Raw genomic sequence first — 21,317 nt, forward strand, 5'->3', positions numbered from 1 at the left:
CAGACAACTAACACCGCCACTCATCCTTTTTACACCAGTTGCATTTGACACGCTTTGTCTTATGGCTAAAAATAACGCCAATGTTGCCAATCAATATCTGTATCTTGACTTTTTATTTAAAGCCATTTTAATTTTAATATAGACACCTAAATAGAGATCAAATTAAAAATATAATTCAGCAAATATTTACTCTCAATTTCAGCAAATTATCAGTAAATATTTAATCTCAATTTCAGCAAAAGCAAATATTTAATCTCAATTTCAACAAATTAAATAATTCAGCAAATATTTAATCTCAATTTCAGAAAATTAAATAATTCAACGGATATTTAATTTCAATTTCAACAAATCTTTAATCTCCATTTCAGAAAATTAAATAATTCAACAGATATTTAATTTCAATTTCAACAAATATTTAATCTCAATTTCAGAAAATTAAATAATTCAACAGATATTTTAATTTCAATTTCAACAAATATTTAATCTCAATTTCCGCAAATTAAATAATTCCGCAGATTTTTAATTTTAATTTCAGCAAATTAAATAATTTAGCAAATTAAATAATTCGCCAAATATTTAGTTACAATTTCAGTAAATTCAGCAAAAAATAATTTGAATTTTAGAGAGTTATTATGTGAAAAAGAATCAATAAAGAGAAGAAAAAGAAGAGATTAGAGAGAACATCAAAAGAAAAAAAAAATTCCTCTCACCGAAAAGACGAAGAGATTAGAGAGAGAAAGAAAACCAAAAGAAAAAATGAAAAAATTATAATGCAGCGAAGGAGAAGAATGATAGAAGAAAAGAGAGTAAAAAAAATTAAAAAAATTGAGAGAAAAAAATTTAATAAAATTATAAAGTTATATACCGGAGTTTGTCAGAGTTTGTTGGAGCTAGATCTGCATCGCTAAAGTTTGCCGGAGATTTTTGATAGGTTTAGGAATAATCAAGTTGCAACAATTGGAAGATCAGCCCAAATTCTTCTTAGGGCGGAACTTTTGAGGAGATCTACAGGAGATCTAACTGTCCAATAGATTTGTAACTTGGACAAATTGTTCCACTTAAAGTAGGAAATCCAATGCAATTGAGATCACGTCGATCGAACTTGTAGATCAAATGTTATGGGAAAAATGCTGACCGTGGGTCAGATAGTGACGTGAAGAACATGAGTAATGAAATAGGAAAATAATGGTTAAATTTTGTGGAAGATGGTGATTATGATGGTAGGGTAGAGCATTAAGCTAGACGAAGGGGGAAAGAGTGGATCAATCCTTGAGAGGCAAGGGGGCAGGGAACGATCAGATTGAGGGAGGAAGAAGACGACATCCAAGATTGGATGCTATTGGAGAAAAAAGAAAGAGTTGGGAAGGATAACTCCAATATTTCATCAATAATCCTCAATTAAGTTGCCTTCCACATATTTAGAGGTTAACCTATCAAACAAAATAATTAAAAGATAATCCTAGGATAATTTAGTTCGTCGATTGCATTCGAACGTAGTTGAACGTGTTCGAATGCGGATTTCGCGTTCTCTGTCATTACGAACATATGCAGGCGTTCGAACGTGGTCGAACGCCCTCGAAAGTACTAAACACGTTCTCAGTTTTTGCGAACGTATGCAGGAATTCGATAATGGCGTTCGAACGCGACTACCTAGCGTTCAAACACGATTGCCAGAAATCTTATTCTTCCAAAGCAAAAGTTATTTCTAAAATAAAAATAAACAAAAGTCATAACTAGCTTAATCGTAACATTTTCATCGAAACTAGATCTCTCCATTAGAAAGAGAGAGTTTGAAGAAAATAAGAAAGGAGGGAAAGAGAGAGAGAGTGAGAATAAAAAGGTAAAGTAAAAAAACTAAAAAAGTGGTTTGGCTTGGCTTGGGAACATCAATAATTGATGTCCTTATTGATGTCCCCGAACTTGACCCGGTTTAACTAAAACCGGCCGATCCTAGCTGATCCTAGCCGATCCTGGCTGATCCAACGAACCATGACTCGAACACCTCCAAGTATGCTCAAGCCAACATAATCTAAATTAGCTTGGTGAGGACTTCCTAAAAGTCCTCGCAATCTGACAAACCGAGCCGCACACAAGACATTGACGATGTCATCCCAATAGATGGCCAACTCTTCTAGGTGGAAGGAGGCCAATAATAATTTGTGGGTCTCCAGTGTCCTTTGATATGTAAAAAATTGTTCAATATGATAAATCCAATTGAGTGGATCTCCTCCTCTAAACTTGGAAAAGTTCAATTGGACTGTCCTTTCTTAAATCACCATCTCATGATCTTCTTCTTGAGGGTCTTCTCCACAATTGTGATAAAGATCCTTTGTTGCCCTTAGTTGTTGTCGTGGTGCCAAATCCTATAAATCCACCGACAGATCATTCTCCATGAAGTGAGGAATCTCCGGGGCCCGATGTCGCTTTGCAACTACTCAAGTTCTTCTCGGTATGGGCGTGGACAGTATAGGGCTTCTTGGACATGGAATTAGGTCATGATTTAGATCCTCTTCAAATTCCAACGGTGGTGGAGGTGGGAAGCACTGTTACACAAACCAGGGTAGTAGCAACTGTGCCAATGGTCAACTAGCCCTGGCTACATGCCTTTCTCTATAGTTGACAGCTGGTTGGGTGCGCCTCCTTGCGGCGTTCTGCCATCCTGCAAGTCAGTTTCGCAAGGCTATCTTGGATGCTGAGAATGGTCTTCTATTTCATGGCAAGCGTTGCCGCCATATCCCCTAGTTGGTTGGACTATCATATCAACCTCAGGCTACTATGATGGTGAGACTAATGAGGATGTCACTCTCAGCTCATTGCTCATTGTTGGTTTCGTAGCCACAGAGATATTTCAATAGGACCAGAGGTCGATTGAAACCGAAAAGGAAAGTGGGCTTTGCCTGGGTGCGCTAGTTTAAATGGCTAGGGCTTTAAGGTGTCATGGGCAATAGAAAATGAGTCTGATCTTAGAATTGAATTTGTTAGATAGGTGTGGACCTTAGTAAGAATTACATATAGCGAGGGCTTGAGAATTAGGTGTGGAGCTAGGTCAAAAGTGAGAAAGCGCTAAAGTTGGCATTTGGCATAGGTTTGGCGGGATAGACTACGGCTTTAGGCTAGTATAAGACAATGGGAAGGAGTTTGATATTGAGATTTGGTGTAGAGTTGGGTTAGAGTCTTACTGTGAGGTGAGCTCGGGTTTTGATGCACACCTGGATCAGGCCTGGACACAAAGAAGCCCTAGGATTGTCTATGGGTGCACTATGGCGAACTGGGCCTAGGCATGTCCTAGAGTAGTGGGGGTGCGTCCAGAGCAGGGGGTTGGCTGAGATGGAAGGTGGCAACCCTAGCTAGGGTATTGGGGGGTGATTGCTCAAGGACGAAGGTGCTTAGGGTTGGACACGATCAGTCAACTGACTAGGACTGATAGTAGCTGCGGCTAGGGTAGGGAGATGAATGTAGTGGCTGGGGTCAACGATGAGGTGTCATGACTAGAGTGATAGTTGGCCGTAAGGGTGGATGTGGAGTTGAGTGAAACGTTGGTCTCAGCAAGGATGATGTGGTGCTGGCGGTGATTGCGAGTGGTTGGTTGGTAGTGTTAAGGGAAGGAATAGAAGCCGTATAAGGGTAGAGATAGCTTGGGTTAGAGGATGAGGAGGGAGAGATCAGAGATGATATGCAAGAGGTAGAAGATAAGTTCAATAAGCAAAAACATGACACCAACTCGAGTTGCTGTTTATATTTTTATATTAGAGGCTAATTTGATTTAAACCGGCTCAGCTAGGACTCATCACAATTAAATGAGACAATTTTAGATTGAACCTTACATAAACTGACTCATGTAATAAGCAACTAACCAAATCTGAAATGCAGAAAATAAAGGGTTCAACTCCATCCTACTCAGTTGGCCTGCTATCTTGGGCTAGTTCAGACTCAGGACTTGAATTCAGTCCAGACCATATCAGCTACCTTGGAGACTCCAAACTAAAGAACAAACACAATACCAATTCTCTTCTCTATTTTGTCTTACTACCAACTACATGGAGATATGATGTTGGACTACCAATTACCTTCGGAGTTTGGACTTTGGACTACCATAATTCATGATATACTTAAGCACATGACACTTAATATTCATGACTTCTTGGATCCATATCACATGTCTCTAGAGCTCCCTCAAATCTCTTTGACTTCTACTTGACTTTGATCTTGATCTTGACTTCACATGACATGTCATCTAATCAGGTTACCACATTAATTTTCTTCCAATTTTCTTTTACCACATCAATTTATAATATTATATTCCCTCATCAATCTCATAGGTGGACTAAAAACATTTATCACAACAATGGTACATGATAATGAATGTTGGGATTAACAACTTAAACAATAACCAAGTAATCTAAGCCTTTCCCAAATTGCAAGTTTCTTTCAATTGTATAAGCAAAAGTTGAAAGGCTTAGATGGGTGCAAATATTGCAAAACAAATCAAATTATAATAACATACCGTCGTTAATATATCTTTTGGAAGATCTAAGAAGGAATCATCAAATTGTCCAACTATCGGAGTAGGTGCCTCTACAAGATTTAGAACCTACAAACAATAATTTCAGGTATCTTACGATGCCCATCCGAGGATAAACTTTACTGCAACAAAGGTGGAAAAGAAAAGGAAACAAGAACATTTACCTCCTGCATTAAGCCATCCTGCACAGTAAGACGACCCCTGACACTTTCAGCCAATATATTGGAGTCATGTAATATTTTATCTTTGCGCTCCTGTAATTAAGATGCTAATGAGAAGTACTGCATTTTTTTAAACTCAAAACTGTAGAATAATACAAGATTCTTGTTTTCCATTAACTGCAGAAACTTTTAAGAAAAAATTTCTTCTCAACATCTGTGCCTATAATGAATAAATCTCAGAAACAAATACAGAGTACTATCACACATTTCATGCAAACTCTGGTAGAAACACTAGAACAATATCTAGAAGAGGAATTATACAAACAGATAAAATCATCTAAGATAAATGAAAAATTTAAAAAAAAAAAAAGATTATGTACATAATACAAATTGTAGAAATGAGAAAACAGAGTACTTTTCCTCATACCTGCATGTCAATCAAGATCCCAGCCTTTTTCACAGTATCAAGATAAGATTCTGCACATTCCACCTGAGAAATGTAATAGCTATTCATTCAAGGAGGTCATATTTTGACGAGAACTAAAAAGGCCCTGTTTCATTGAAACATATTTAAAACATCCTACACCATGCGTCAGAATTGCCAAGATCCTGGACTCAAGCATACAAAAGGAGTCCATGACAACAACCACAACCCAGAACAAAAGCTAAGGGAGTGCTTCTCCTGATGCCTCCCATTCACCATAAAATCACAACAAAACATCCAAGTTAACTACAATATATCCAACGTCAAGACAACAAAACATCAGAACCATATAATCATATATTTCCTTTGTTCTCAATCTTCAAGCAGGATGTCTTTTTCTTTGATACAAGGAGGTCTTACAATCATAATATTGTCAATGAAAGGCTTGAACATCTGCTTCATCACATATAAAAGAAATCCATATTGCTTTTATTGAGTTAATGAGACTTATGAATTCCATCCAACAACATTTAGTACGTCAATGTTCCTTGTATATAAATGAATGTTAAGTAGAAACATGGTTCAACACATATATGAATGAATACATTCATTAATTGACAATAATTTAATAATTAAAATCAGGACCTAGTTGAATGTAGAATGACAGAAAAGATCAAAGACTTCGCCTACTAGCACAACAATATGAGAATGTTGCATCAAATACCATTGATTAGTAGTAGTACTTCTTGTCCACTAAAATTAGTTTTTAAAGTGTAAAAGTGAAAAATTAAAAAAATTAATTAATTAATAAAAGAAATCTTGAATTATTTCTTAATCTCCTCTCTTCTACTCTCTTTTACCTTCTCACTTCCACTAATTTTTTAATAAAGTAGCTGCAAAATAAAGAGACCTTAGGTCTCTTTAACTAACCCTTAATGGGTTATTAAATTTTAGACGGAATCTGACTCGACAAAAGGCAATGTCGATTCAGCACACACTCGCGCCGATTGTCGATAATTCGTCAGCATGACAAGTGGCAGCCTGTCAATAATTCATTAGTAGGGAGCGTGTCGACCGACTTGGCCTTCCTTGCATCTACTATTTTAGAGAGTAAAGCTGGGAAGCACGGATACTCCATTTTGGGTGGAGTATCTGTATCCGATACATTTTCGAAGTATCCTAAATTTAAATAATTAATTTTTATTTTCGAATACAGGGTGGATATGGCTGGATACGTTTCAGATACATTTTGGATACATTTTGGGTTTAATTGGGTAACCGGGCGAATTTAATTTTATAAACCCATTAAGAAACCTATTAAGAAATTTAACTTACCCCCCCCTCCCCAATTCGTCTCACCCCCAATTCGTTCCCCTGTTTCCGTGCTCTAGCTCTTCCTCTCTCTCTCTCTCTCTCTAATGCCGCTCCCCTTCCTCTCTCAACAACGTGCTCCCTCTCTCTCTCGACCACGACGATGCCGCCACTTTGTGTTCTCCCCTTCTCTCTTGACGAATCAGTTGACAACGCCGCCACTCTCCGTTCTCCCCCTCTCTCTCTCGACAAGCCAACTAACGCCGCCACCGCTCTCCCTTCCCCTCTCTCTCGACAAACCAACTGATGAAGGTATGTTCTGTTCATTTCTTCTCTCGACGAACTAGCTCTTCTCAGTTTTTCCTCGATTTCTTCTCTGAAGTTTCCATTTGATTTCTTCTACTTTCCCCTTCTTAAATTCTGTTTTAAGTTACTTTCCTCAGTTTTTTCTTCTTCTTTTTTTCCTTTTCTTTTCTCAGTTTTTTTTTCTCCCTTCTCTGAATTTTTTTCTTTGAAATTGTGCAAATTTCTTCTCTGATTTTTTTTCCTTTTCTTCTTTGCCTTATTTACAGTTTAATTAATTCTGTATGATCACTTAAGTATTGCATGTCTGAATTTTCAAAGATTTATTGCTTTAAACCTTCTCTAGTTGCTTAAGTATTACAATTCTGAATATTAAGATTTATTGCTTTATTAGATTCCTAGATTAGCCGGTTATATTTAATTTGAATGACATGAGTTCATCTTCTTAAATATTAGTATGGCAGTTAGAACTAATACTAATAGTTAGATTAGTATAGTGTAAGAACTTAGAATTTCTCTGTTTTATTTTTATCACAGATAAATGGCTACTGAAGGTATGAGTTCTAGTACTAATAGTGTGGCGGTAGATGAGAGTGCTCCGCTTTAAAAATATGTAATCAAATTAGAAATGATGGGAGAAGGAGGAGGGAAAATGAGGTTTCAGTGCAATTATTGTCAGCAAATATACAAAGGATCTTATTATAGAGTAAAGGCTTATGTGATGAAAATTAATGGATGTGGAATCAAACCATGCCCTAAAGTAAATAGTCAGTATATTGTGGAGATGAAAAGGATAATGGAGCAGGCTGAGTTAAAAATAAAGAACTCTATGCCAAAGTCAGTACCATTGCCAATGTCAACTCAACATGGAACTTCTAGTATGCCCCTTGCAACTTCTTCTTCTAATATACCCTATGGATCAAAGAAGAGAAAGTCTGGAGAAATAGCCTCTTGAGAAGTCATTTAATATGGCTTCTCGTAATCAATTACACAATCAAATTGCTAAAATATTTTACTCTACTGGGTTACCTTTTCATCTTGCTAAGAACCCATATTATGTTAAGTCTTATACTTTTATAACTAACAGTCAAATAATAGGTTATTTGCCTCTTGGATATAATATGTTGAGAACCACACTTCTGCAACAAGAAAGAGCAAATATTGAAAGGTTATTGGAACCCATTAAGGGCACATGGAGGAAAAAAAGAGTTAGCATTGTGTGTGATAGCTGAACAGATGCACAAAAAAGACTTTTATCAATTTTTTGGCAGTGAATGAGAATGGTCCCATATTTTTCAAAGCAATAAACAGTGAGAGAAATACAAAGATAAATTCTTTATATCTAGCTTGATCAGTAAAGTAATTGAAGAGGTTGGAGCACAAAATGTGGCGCAAATCATTACTGATAATGCCTCTATTTGTAAGTCAGCTCAGATGCTTATAGAGGCTCAGTATTCAAATATTTTTTGGACTCTACGTGTTGTCCATACCCTCAACCTTGCATTAAAGAAAATCTGTGCATAAAAAAACATTGAAGGAAATGAGCTTGTTTTTTATGAATGCAGTTGAATATCCATTATGGCAGGGGATGTGATGTGCATAAAAAATTTTATCTTGCAACACTCTATACGACTTGCCATTTTCAATGAATTTGTAAATTTGAAGTTGCTTGCTGTTGCAAATACACATTTTGCCTCAACTATTGTGATGCTGAGGAGATTCAAAACTATCAAACGTGAGCTACAAACGATGGTTATTAGTGATAAATGGAATTCTTTTTGAGAAGGATGATGTAGGAAAGGCACAATTTGTGAAAGACAATGTTCTTAATGATATATGGTGGGACAAAATTGAATATATATTATCTTTTACTAAACCTATTTATTCAATACTGAGATTTGCTGATACTGACAAACCTTACCTCCATTTGATTTATGAAATATGGGATGATATGATTGAAAGAGTAAAAACAGCTATATATAGACAGCAAAAAAATAAGATGAAGAGTTATCTTTCTACTCAGTTGTGCATAAAATTCTTGTTAATAGATGGGATAGAAGCAATACTCCTCTTCATTGTTTAGCACACTCATTGAATTTAAGATAAAGTCGATGCTTAGAAATTTGTTACATAGTTAGTTGTTCCTTTTGGTTTATAGTTTTGTTAATTTAATTTTTGTGCTCTTCTTACTAGATATTACACCAATACTTGGATTAGTGAGGATCCAAACCGCACTCCTCCACACAAAGATCTAGAAATTTTTCATATGAGAAACAAGTGTTTGAAGAGGTTCTTTCCAAACGGAGAAGAGAGGAGAGTTATAAATAATGAGTATGCCAATTTCTCAATTGCAATAGAGGGTTTTGATAACCATGACTCTATTGAAGATAGAGATATTCTTGATCCAAAGAAGTGGGTCATTCATAGTGCTTTTACACCTAACCTTCAAAATTTAGCACTTAAATTACTCGGGCAACCGTATTCATCATCATGTTGTGAGAGGAATTGAAACACATATTCATTTATTCACTCAATGAAAAGAAACAAGATCACTCCACAACGAGTAGAGAATCTAGTTTTTGTCCATAACAATCTTCGTCTTCTCTTTAGAAGATCGACTGAGTATATGGAAAGGGAGACCAAAATGTGGGATGTTGGAGATTTATTTGATTCATTCGATGGAGCGGGTATTCTTGAAGTTGCTAACCTCTCGCTTGATGAACCTGATTTGGAGGCTATTGTATTCACTGACGAAGGCAATAAGGAGAATGACTTAGGTGAAAATGAATAATTAATGTCATTACCAATTACACTACTGACTTATGATTACTCTCATGTTGGTGGATACTTTATAAACTTTAGTGCTATGATATGGAATGCAATAATATCTACTATTCTCATTTTGGTGCATTATTTGTTGAATATTGATATATTCTTTGTTTAATTGTCTTTGATATGTATTACTCTCATTTTTGCTATTAAATGCTTATGTAGATAATAGATGTATTAAAATATTGAATGCAATATTATGTATATGTTATCATTAGAATATAAATTTCTTTTTGTACATACACATGTATAGGTTGTTATTAGAATATAATATTTTTATATAATTTTTTAATTGCTATATCCTAGACGTATCGTATCCTAGTTTTTGAAAATTTGCCGTATCCCCATATCCGTATCCGTGCTTTATAGGAGTAAAGTTAGTAAAGCTTATTGATTTGGCACTCTCCTATCTATGTCTTGAAAGACGAAATAGATATCTAATGAAGAAATTGTCATCATTCTCCCTTATCTAGGCCCCTAGGTTTCTCATGCATTGAATGAACCTAATTTACAACGAGAAAGATTAATGTGAAACAAACTAAAGGGTATCCAGAACATAAGGCAACCAATTATGTGTTCATTTCTGAAGAGCCAGTTTTGAAATCCCTCCTATCTGTTGTCTGCATAGAAGGATGTAATGTAGCCTTACCCTAATTCCAAAACGGTTGTTCTAAGACTTGCCCCTATAACATCTTCAATGCAACGGATGAGCCTTATCATTACACTAAGTGACACCTCAAAACTACGAAATGTAATACTAAATAAAAATGAAATTGATATGCAAAAGAAGTGAAACAAAAGAATTTGCATAGCTACCTCAAGAACAGCTGAAGATGAGTTTCGAAGCCCACAAGATCGCCTTCCACTATCAACATAATAAAAATTATTAGCATGATTCCTACAAAATACTTCTTAAAGATATCTTGACTAAAAAGGATGAATAAATTCTGTTCATTCTTTACTTTATGAATAATTTGAAGCTGGACACCAGGAGTTGCCTTATCACCTCATGTCTCTTTCGAATAAGCTAGCATGAAGGTACCTAACATAAGGTTGCAATTTGGTTGCATTTTATCCGTCCAATCTAACAATGGTGTCCTATGGCTGGGTACGGAATTAGACTTCATTATCTGGCTTGAATACATATCCCATAATCCCATTCGCAATTGGTATAGTCTTACCGAGGTATGCATATGGTGAAACTATTGAAACACTTTGCAAAATATTTATATCTCTGAAATATTAGAAAATAAAATTTTGATAGCATAAAACATAGACATACTTTTCATTCCTTTATTTGAACTCCTAATTACTGTCATAGTACTACCATATTTACTTCATATGTATAAAAATGTATATTTGTTATATGTTCATGAAGTTTATCATTTAGTATCTATAACTGTATCTATGCACATTTGGGAAGAAAAAAGTGGACAAAAACATTATTTCTGCTACTGCTACTATCAAAATGTACATCTGATTAGGTATAACTCTAGATTGCGATACAGGTCCAGCGCATTGTGTGCCAAATGGAACCACATTATCCCAGATACAGAAAATAGGTTGAGCTTAACCAGAAAGGGTGATGCAGACATCACTGATAGGATGCGATGGCGTGTGTACCAGCACAGGAGGCGCCAACAGTTGATGATCCCTCCTATAGGGATCTGGTTCTGATTTTAATTTATTTAGGATGTCTTTTATTTATTTCCTATGTAGGGTGTTTTTTGCTTAATTCCATTATATGTCTATATATAAACCTGTTATATTTTCTTTAGAATTTAATGAAAGTTTATGTGATTTGTTCTCTAGAGAATTTTGGTATGAAACCATTTCTTAGGGTGGAGGTGTGAAACCCCATTCCTTCCCTTCTTATTTCCCTATTTTATCTTTCTCCACCACGTTTTGCATCAAAGGGATAGAACTTGTTGGTAGGATAGTACTCCATATTATAAGTGCACACAGCTGACATGAGTTACAACTATTAGTGGGATTGATATTCTTCTGAATGTTGCTAATTTGCCACAATCTTTTCTTAAAGCATGTTATGTTCCATTTAGAAACATCTTGCCTAATGGTGAATTGATAGTTTGATAGTTATCCTTTCAAAGATCAATGATACATAATTGATACATTACTCACTCAAGAAAAAGCCTAGGATTTGGTCAATCCAAGAGCTTTTCTCATGATATACCAGAAGCTTTTCTCATGATATACCAAAAGCCTAGGATTTGGTCAATTCAAAGAGCTTTTCTCATGATTGCCACGACCTGTACCGTACACTACAAAGATTTCCTCAAAATTCATGACACTGATATCCTACCTTACTATTTGTATCCAAAAGATCATTGGATGTCATGGTGTCTGAGGCAAGATCTACGCAGCCTTATTGTTTGTTACTAAGGAGGTTGTCTCAGAATAAGTATGTACGGAACCATGACCTCTTGAATGCAATGAGAAATTCTACTGTCACACCAAGTGATGTGAAATAATACTTAAATTAGTAAGGAACAATAAATACAGCAAAAAAAGGATTACTGACAGATGAAATTCTGAAAACATACTGTGATTGAAAGGTCAAGTATAAATGATACATTTCCCACATTAAGTCCAAGGACTAAAAGGATCACCTAGAAACTTCGGCAAAAGTAAATGGTACAACTAAATCACCATGCATTGCTAATATCCAGCGAACTGGCCGACTGAAGACAACCTACAAACAGTCAAACACAATCAATAAACACAACAAATGAGTGAAACAGAAAACTAAACAGCATAATTAGCTTAACATTGTTATGAAACCTGATTAGGCATATAAAGAATAGGAAAGTCATCAGCTTCTGTGTAATCCTTGGTTCTTTCTAAGATTTAATAACTATTAGGACTATGCATGGATCTCTACCAAAGCTCAAGATAGAGGAGAATAAAACTTCACTTGTTTGTACTTTGTGTAACATTTATTGATATTTCTATATATTATGGGCTGCATATGCATGTATATAGAGTCATGTGAACCTCCAAACTAGCTAAACACATCTAAATACTTGCAGAGTACATGATCCATTAAAGTGTTAGATAAAGGTGTTTGAGCAAAACAGTAACGAGAGACCAGTCCATTTTCGCCATATTATTCACAAGATTAAGGAGAACTTTTCTACTTTTCCAACTTCAAGGCAAATATAACATCACTTATTGTGTGTCAATAAATTATGCAATTTATTCTTCCTGCTGGGAAGAAAAAAAAAAAACTTTCCCAAATGCACCATATTTGTCTTGATATTATTTTTGCAAAAGTATGCCTACCAAAAAGACATCATGAAGTTCATCTACTTTTAAAGCAAGCAGATTTCTTGGCCAGTTATCCAGCTCTGTCAATATTCTGAATTTTTCTTATATGTATCAAAATTATATAAAGAAACCTTCTCCGGAGTCCATTTAAAAGACAGGTTATCAAGTAATAAATTAATCAATCATGGAACAAGCTAGGGGCCCAAAGATTCAGCAAATTGACTTCTGGAGTATCATTTCTCATATTAAAAGATATTGGAGGTAACTCACAAATTTTGAACTTATTTCAAGAAAAACATATTTCAAATTTGGACTACAACAGGAAAAAAATTAGAATGTGGAAGTCAAAAGCAGATTCATTATGTATATTTATTTTGTGGCCAATAAATTTATTTTCTCTTTCCAAGAACAAAAAATTGGTTAAGTACCTTGGTTTCAACCATCTTTCCATCTCCATTTATTATAAGGAAAAATAGATGTGATGTGTATGACAAGAGCATATGCAGGACAATAGCCATCCTAAGTGGGTTGTTCATTACTAATCAATTACATATGATTAAATGAAATTCTATTTTAGGTTCTGACACAGTTACACTATTATTTATTCACCTCATGTTTCTTGTCCTCTTCTCTTATGAATTGTTGTACACAAGGAGTTCAAATAACGGACTGAAGCCCTATCAATCCACTGTTTGAAAGTTATACATGGAAATCCTATTGATAAGGGCACACAATGAACTCCTATCAGTAATCCTCAGCGAAGGTTGAGACAAGTGAGTGAAGCTAACCATGATGTGATTCCAACAAGACCGAGAGTCCGAAAGGTATCCTTTCTTTTTCTCTTCTTTTGGCTTGGAAAACAGCCTAAACATAGCTGAATCCTACCCCTTCAAACCCTAATCCCTAATTTCTAGTACTACAATCATTTAAACCTTAACCCTAGCTGATCCCCCAAATCTTCCTAAAACTGCATTAGATTAGATCTGAAAAATAAATTCTGCAATGGCCTATATTTATTGTCCTGAATTGCTGCAATTTTACTCTCAATTGCAGAAATTATGCAACAATTCAACAACAACAACCCCTATAACCTCTTCATCCTCTCATATTCAACCTATATATTCATAGGCCATATCAATCAAAAGACTCTCCTTTTACAGCCCTTCTTGGTATTAAATGAAGCTACTATTTCAACAACCTTTTACTTTCTTATATCCGTCCAACACAAGTCAAGCTCCCCTAAACCCTCGAGCTTAAGGATATCAAGAATGGTTGTGCCATAGGCACGGTTTGTGTCGATAATTTATTGACACAGCACGTGCCGCAACATGTATGGTCGTGTCGCTGTTACGACTTGGGCCAACCTAGTAGTCTTGGGCTAACCTGATAGGAGTTGGAACCCCTTTGATTTATTTAGGTTGCTTGCTTTTGCAGTTTAGTCCTTGTATTAGGTGAATTTGCTTTCAGTTTTAGTTTGATTGAGTTGATGTGGTTGGAATAGTCAAACCGATTTGTACCATGACCATCTATAAATAATTAGGTTCATACCACTTTAATCATAATCGAATGAATTGAGTTTTGACCTAGCCTTATCTCCCTCGCACTCTCCCTCTTGTGCAATCTCTCTCTCTCTCTCTCGCCGAGCTTCAACCTTGGTTGTGGCCACTGCCGCCACCGCCCTTCCATTACGTCCATCCATCTCCATTCGTCCCTAAGAGTCGATTCACTATCCACATCTATATCACCACTATTGACCTTTGGTCATTCAATCTATCGTAACTTTTAATCTACCCATTTGATCGACGAGATTCTAATTTTATTAGATTATTCACTTCTAGAGAAACAACATTTGAATTTCAGGTCTTGTCGACAGTTATACCGATCAGCATTGTCATCCAAATTTTTCACTCAAGATCTCTCCAGAACCATTGTTAAGATTGAATCCGTCTTTACTAAGAGAGATCGTAACAACTTTGATACCAAAATAAGTCAAACCTTTGATAGAGTGTAGAGATGACGATTACTAGATCCATGTCTTTAAAGCGCATGACAGAGGACATACCGGAATCATCGACGCGCAGTGAAGAGAGAGGGGCATTATCCTCAAAGTTCCTCACCATGTGGGTTGCCAATCAAGTCCAGATCTGCCCACAACCATCACGAGCTTGCTACTAGACATGATGTGTACTAGGAACTGACACCATGATCAACTTGTCCAGCTCCTCACCCCATTGGCTATAGCCCAAACAAAGGTGATACAAACCAAAATAAAGCAAATCCACCACTCTCAAGTCCAAGCGTTCGAATGCCCTAGCTCAAGGGCAAAAGGCACATTTAGGCATTTTAACACCCTGGCCCCGTTTAAACTCCCGACAACGAATTTGACTTGAACTTGATTTGTTTACGTGTTTTTTTAGCATTAGGACTTTTTTATTGTTCTAGGATATGGTTAGCCTATAAACAGATATTGAGACAACCCCGTTTGGATAAACATTTAATTATTTTGAGCATTATTGATCTCTATATTCATTTCTCTTGCTCTCTTTCTCTCTCAGTTGACTAACTCGAGGTTTTGACCAACCTAGCCTTGATTAGAGATGTCATTGCTTCCTTCCTCCTTGATTGATTGCCCCCCTTGCCCCTAAGGGACGATCCAAGTTCTCCCTCCTCCCTTCTTCCATTCTACCAAGTTTTCGACATCTACAAGTTACCTTTACAATTTGCCCTAGTTTACCACGTAACTTTTACGTTGGGTTATCATCTACCAACTCACAACCTTTACCCAAACCACTACCACCAACATGTTCCTCTCGTTCTTCTCATCGACTTATAGCCTAATCACACGCCTAATTTCGCCACTGAATTCATATTCTACACTTTGCCTTAGCCTAACCTTTATTAAATTCTAAAATTGAAGTATAAATCGATTGAACCCTGATACGTTCTTAACTAGAACGTACCAAGTGGTATAAGAGCCAGTCGAACCTAAAGACCACCTTGAAGCTCCATCAATAGTGACCACAACATCACAAAAGACTACAAAAGAAATGACGCGCATGGAGGGCGCTAAAGTCGCCGCAAATCAAGATCCAACTGGTAGGAGATCGAAGGATACACCGATAGCCCCAAGCCACATGGAGACCCTTCTACGACGCTAGAAAACATGATCATGACACAAAGAAACATGAAAACATCGCAAAGGCATACGGAGGCTCTAAAATTAATCGCCACTCGACTATCCAATCCGGCTACACTACATCCAAGGCCTTCAATGCCAATTTCGACAGTTCCAGCCGCACCATCAGCCCCTCAAGGCTCTCAAATACCTCCAAACCAGAACATAGAACCCTTGCTATCCCATTTAGGTATGGCCAGAGTAGCAAACATTGACTTTCAAGAATCAGTCAATGGCGGGCACGAGAACCGAGTCAATTTCGAAAATTTTGACGAAGAGGACTATTGGCAAGAGGAGTTGGACCTTGAACCATGCCGAGCCAAGGTAAAAAGGAGGAGAAACCGCTATCGAATGGGACCACAACACCCCAGGTCAGACCTAGAAAAAGATATAATCCAAATGGCACCCATGCAGTGTGGCTAGATTTTCCAAAATTCAGCAACGGAGATCCGGTTGATTGCCTATATCATGTAGAGCAATTATTTGTCTTTCAGAGTATGCTGGAGGATTAAAAAGTCTTGCTCGCAAGTTTTCATCTTGAATGCTCAACTTTGCATTGGTATCAAATAGCTACCGTGCACAAAACTTGGATCGATGGGAAATTTTTAGTACCAACAAGAAATCTTTAGTACCGGCCTCACTAAACAGTTGACAGCAACGAGCTATGAAGATTTCAATGCTTTTCTTACTAAGACAGTTTAGTGAACCACCGTGCTTGCATATCAAGAAGAGTTCAATAAAATTAGTGCTCGTTGCTTTCCACCAGGGTCAGAGTCATTGTTAAAGAACACTTTTATCTTAGGACCGTAGAGTAAATCCAAGCGTTCAGGCGCTTCAACCATGGACCTTGGAGGAACTATACTTATGGAAAAGAAGTATAGACGACTCTGAAACTAGATACAAACTGCTGGACCCAACCAAGACACGAGGCACCTGGTGTGCAGAACTCGATGCTAGGAAATTTTTCCATCGGACCGAGGGCTACAATTGGAAATTCTGGACAACCACCCCTTTGAACTTCAGCAGATGTAAGAGGAGGTGAGGAGGTGCTAGACGCGCTATTCATACTTTCTAACATCAGCGTAGGTTGAGAAGAGCTGAGCAAAAGGTCTATGTTTTCGTTGTGACAAGCGATCTACACTCGATCACCAGTGTGCGAAGATGACAGGGAGTGTGATGTTAATTGATGGTCAAAAGGAGGCTAGGAAAACATTAATGTTGAAGAGGGCGAAGAAGAGAATCTAGAAGAGACAATGGAGGAGTATGTGAAAGAAGTGTAAGCCAAAATCTCAATGCACGCATACTTATGAGCCTTCCCACCAAGGACATTTCGAGTAGATGGCTTAGTCAAGAAGCATGGTACACATTCTTATCAATTTGGATAGTACACATAACTTCTTGGACAAGTGATTGATGAATAAAATAGGATTGTAGGCGAAAGTAACCTTTTATTTTGAGGTGGTGACCAGTGACAGCAATAAGCTTCGAGTGGACATCTTGTGCCGTCGAGTGGAGATATGAGTCCAAGGCCACGATTTGATCGCGGACTTGTATCCCTTTACCCTTCGAAATGCTAATGTTGTCCTAGGTACTCAATAGCTTCAAAACTTAGGACTGGTCACTTTTAAATTTAGGTGTATATGGATGATGTTCCAGCGAACTGAAAGAGTAGTGCACCTTGATGGTGTTAAATCCCAGCCGAGCCCGACTTTGCACCTAATGACGGGGCTGCCAAGAGCTAGGGGATGGACCTACTTGTTGCAACTAGCCCCAACTGAATCTATGACTCCTCCTGGTGAAGATAAAACACTGGAATAATTAGATTATTAACTGAATATTTTGGTTTGTTTCATGAACCTAAAGGGCTGCTGCCAAGAAGAAGTTCAAATCAACACAAAGATTGTGCTAGTGGCTAAGCCAGCCAACATGAGACCTTATAGGTACCTGCATGTTCAAAAAAAAAAAATTACAAAGTTGGTTGCGGAAATGTTGGACTAAGGCATCATCTAATACGAACCAAAATTAGCCAGTCCACCACTCTCGGTCCAGACATTCGAACGCCTAAGCAGGGCGCTCGAATGCCCTAGCCCAAGAGTAGAAAGCACCTTTAAGCATTCGAATGCCCTTGGCCTTATTCAAACGCTCAACGACGAATTGGACTCAAATGTTATTCTTGCATTAGGACTCTTAATTAGAACATACTAGGAGGCGCCCCACTGCAACCACGCCCTTAGGCCGCAGCCACCGATCATGCGTAACCCTCCAGAGTTAAGGGCCACAGTTGGGACGTGGCAAGGGTTGCACAAGGAAGATGTAGGCTTTCAGATTAATTAGGGTGCTAACACATGGGCTAGACTTGAGTCTGAGACCGAGCACGAACGAGAGGAGCCGAGACAACATGCACCGATTGGGTTTGGGTTCAACTTATACCATCACCTCGTGGTGCACCCACCCCCTCCACTGGTCGGGTTTGGGTTCGACCCAAAATCGAAAGAATGACCTCAAGGCTCGACTTCCCAAAGTACAAGGAAGGTGATCCACTCATGTGGATCTTCAAGGTGAAGCAATTCTTCAAGTTCTGAGGGATGCTTGAGGATCACAAGGTGGTGATGGCATCATTCCACCTCGGGATACACCGCTGCAATAGTTCCGTTCGACAAGCACATATTGTCAATTTTGGACTTGGGTTAAGTTCATCAATGCCTTGTGCAAGCAGTTTGGTCTAACCGATTATGACAACGTCCACACTATGCTTAACAAGGTGTGCCAAAAAAAATTGATGAAGGCCTAGGTGGAAGACTTCGAGCGCATCCATAGCCGATGTGATCCACCATGGTCTTATCTTCACCAATGGAGCGCCTTCCTATCAATTCTTTGTGGCGACATCCAAGTTGACATCGAGGCACTTAGGTTGAGCACCACATCGAGATGGTGAAGGATCATATAGGAGAAGCTAAGGTTGCACTAGCGAGTGGCTTGGACCGGTCGAGACACATGCCAAGCCAATCGACCAAGCGCACCTGTCACAAACGCCGCAACCAATTGGAGAGCACCGATTGTTAGTGCTAGATTGAGGGCTCCTTCGAAAATGTCTGTTGATGTGAAGCATGCTTTTAGAATCCCTGGATGGACTCTCACACCTGCTTAGGTGGATGAGCGACGCTCTAAAGGGCTTAGATTTAGAAACGATGAGAAGTACTCACCAGGTCATTGTTGCACACAACCAATGGGTGTCGTTCTTCTTGATGGTCCACAAGATGTGATAAAGGACCTTGCTATTGAAGGTCTAGAGGAGTCTCAAGAGCTGAAGTCAAGACAGAGGAGAATAAAGAGGAGATGGTGACTGAAATTCTGTTGCATGTGTACTCGGGCACGATGGCGCCAAAACACTACGAATGGAAGGATTCATCAAACGGACTATCGTTCAGATTTTGATAGATAAAAGCAAGGATGGCCGTGCCGGTCGACATGCCCCGTGCCAACCAGCACTTGCCGTACCAGTAGAGGCACGGCACTTGGCACCGGGTGTGCCAGTGGCACACCCCCGTGCCAAGCCGTGCCGATCGGCACGCGTGCAGTGCCTATCCGTGCCATCTGGCACAATCTTGTGCCAGTCATATGCCAATGTAGAGACATTTTTTTTAAAATTTTTCTATTTCCATCAATCTTTATCAATCAACTTATTTTCTTAACAAACATGATTGACATGTAGAACCTATTTTTTTTACTTTTTCTTATTTTCATCAATTAACTTTTGTCATTTGTTATTTTTGAAATGATAATTTATTTGTCATTTTTTAAAATTGGAATGACAATTCATTTGCTAGACGTAGACAACCACAAAGCCAAATTTATCAGAGACAGAAGAAAGGAAAGAGATCATCTCAAGCTCAATATGATTATAGTCAGATGAGGGAAGGACTTGAGTCTATAGGTAGCAGGACATTAGGAGAGGTGCGCCCACAAGATGATATAAGTTCATCATCATTACCATCATATCAATCACACCCACTAGAGCCACAATACCCTTATTATACTCCATATCCACAATTTGCATATGCTTATGGTGTGCCTGTGCCTGTGCTGGTCGATCCCGTGTATATTTAATATCCATATCATATCATCGAAGAATTATAAAATTCTTATTTCTATGAAGACTATGTGAGATGTTATAAAGAGCAATATTATCAGTGAATAAGTTTTGAAGAATATCAACAGTATTTAACGCAATATTCTCGTGTTATTCTTGTGCCAGCAAATGAAGTCTTTGATCATCTTCGTCATTCTACGTTCAATTAGATATTAGTTTTAATTTTTGAACTATTATCAATTATGTATTGAATGTTATTATGTGTTCAATTATATTATAGAGTATTCAATCATATTATGGAGTGTTTAATCATTAATATTAATTTTAATAAATGTTTCAATCATATTATGTGTTGAATAATATTTATATTCAACTGTTATTTTATCTTTAATAAAATAGGTCATTTACAAAAATAATTTAAAGATAAAACATTATAATGTAGATTTTAAATTTTAATACATATATTTAGATAAAAAATTAAAAATTGACATACCAAAGACCCAAAAACATCTCTAAATATACTTAAAAATTTATTAAAAGTACTGGCATGGCCATCACCGGATAAAAGTACTCATAACTTCCTAAAAAAGATGCTCTTGAGGAAGATAGGCCTAGAGCTAGAGACGACGGTAGGTTTCAATGTGACCATAGGTGACAGCACGACTCTACAAGCTGACGATGTATGTCGCCAAGTACCACTGCGGGTGCAAGGCTTTGCCTTCACCCTCGACGTGTACCCATTGGTGTTGAGAATGGCAGACTTAGTGTTGGGAATTCAATGGTTGTAGAGCTTAGGGGCTGCCATAACTAGAGGACAGAAGGAAGATCAATGCAGGGAGAATTCGAGGAGTTTTCAATTTTATCATCTACGAGTTTCTAGTTTTATCATAAAGTATACCTTCTACCAAAGTGTGAGAAGAGCTACTTAATGTCCATGTGATAGGCTGCATCAAAGTCTAATCATCGAGCACTGAGTAGCTAAACCAAATTGTCTACATGCACATCTATACTGGCATGAGGAATTATAGAGTTTGATCCATATCGTATTTAGTAGAAAGAATGAGGAGTGATCTATTTTGCTAAGTAATTCATCAACACGTGAAGTTCGAGCAAGAGAAAAAGTTCAATCCATGAGACCATCCAAATATAAGTGGCTGTAAGTAAATCTCCTATCTATATTTTAACATGAAAAAAAATTAATCCGAGAGGTTTAT

The 21,317-nt window shown here is 37.5% G+C and overlaps 1 protein-coding gene across 1 annotated transcript in view; it reads right to left on the bottom strand.

Annotated features, from left to right (window-relative positions):
* LOC140769629 (glycine--tRNA ligase, chloroplastic/mitochondrial 2) overlaps positions 1-21,317 on the bottom strand; it is a 76,982-nt gene that overhangs the window by 22,618 nt on the left and 33,047 nt on the right. The window contains exons 19-23 of the mRNA XM_073110411.1: positions 12,181-12,263; positions 10,367-10,415; positions 5,111-5,173; positions 4,687-4,776; positions 4,505-4,591 (exon numbers count right to left, since the gene is read on the bottom strand). Of these exons, the coding sequence (XP_072966512.1) occupies positions 4,505-4,591; positions 4,687-4,776; positions 5,111-5,173; positions 10,367-10,415; positions 12,181-12,263 (372 nt within the window). The remainder of the gene's footprint in view (positions 1-4,504; positions 4,592-4,686; positions 4,777-5,110; positions 5,174-10,366; positions 10,416-12,180; positions 12,264-21,317) is intronic.

Source organism: Typha angustifolia, chromosome 11 (genome assembly GCF_048772165.1).
Source record: "Typha angustifolia cultivar Huaian chromosome 11, ASM4877216v1, whole genome shotgun sequence".
NCBI lineage: Eukaryota > Viridiplantae > Streptophyta > Magnoliopsida > Poales > Typhaceae > Typha > Typha angustifolia.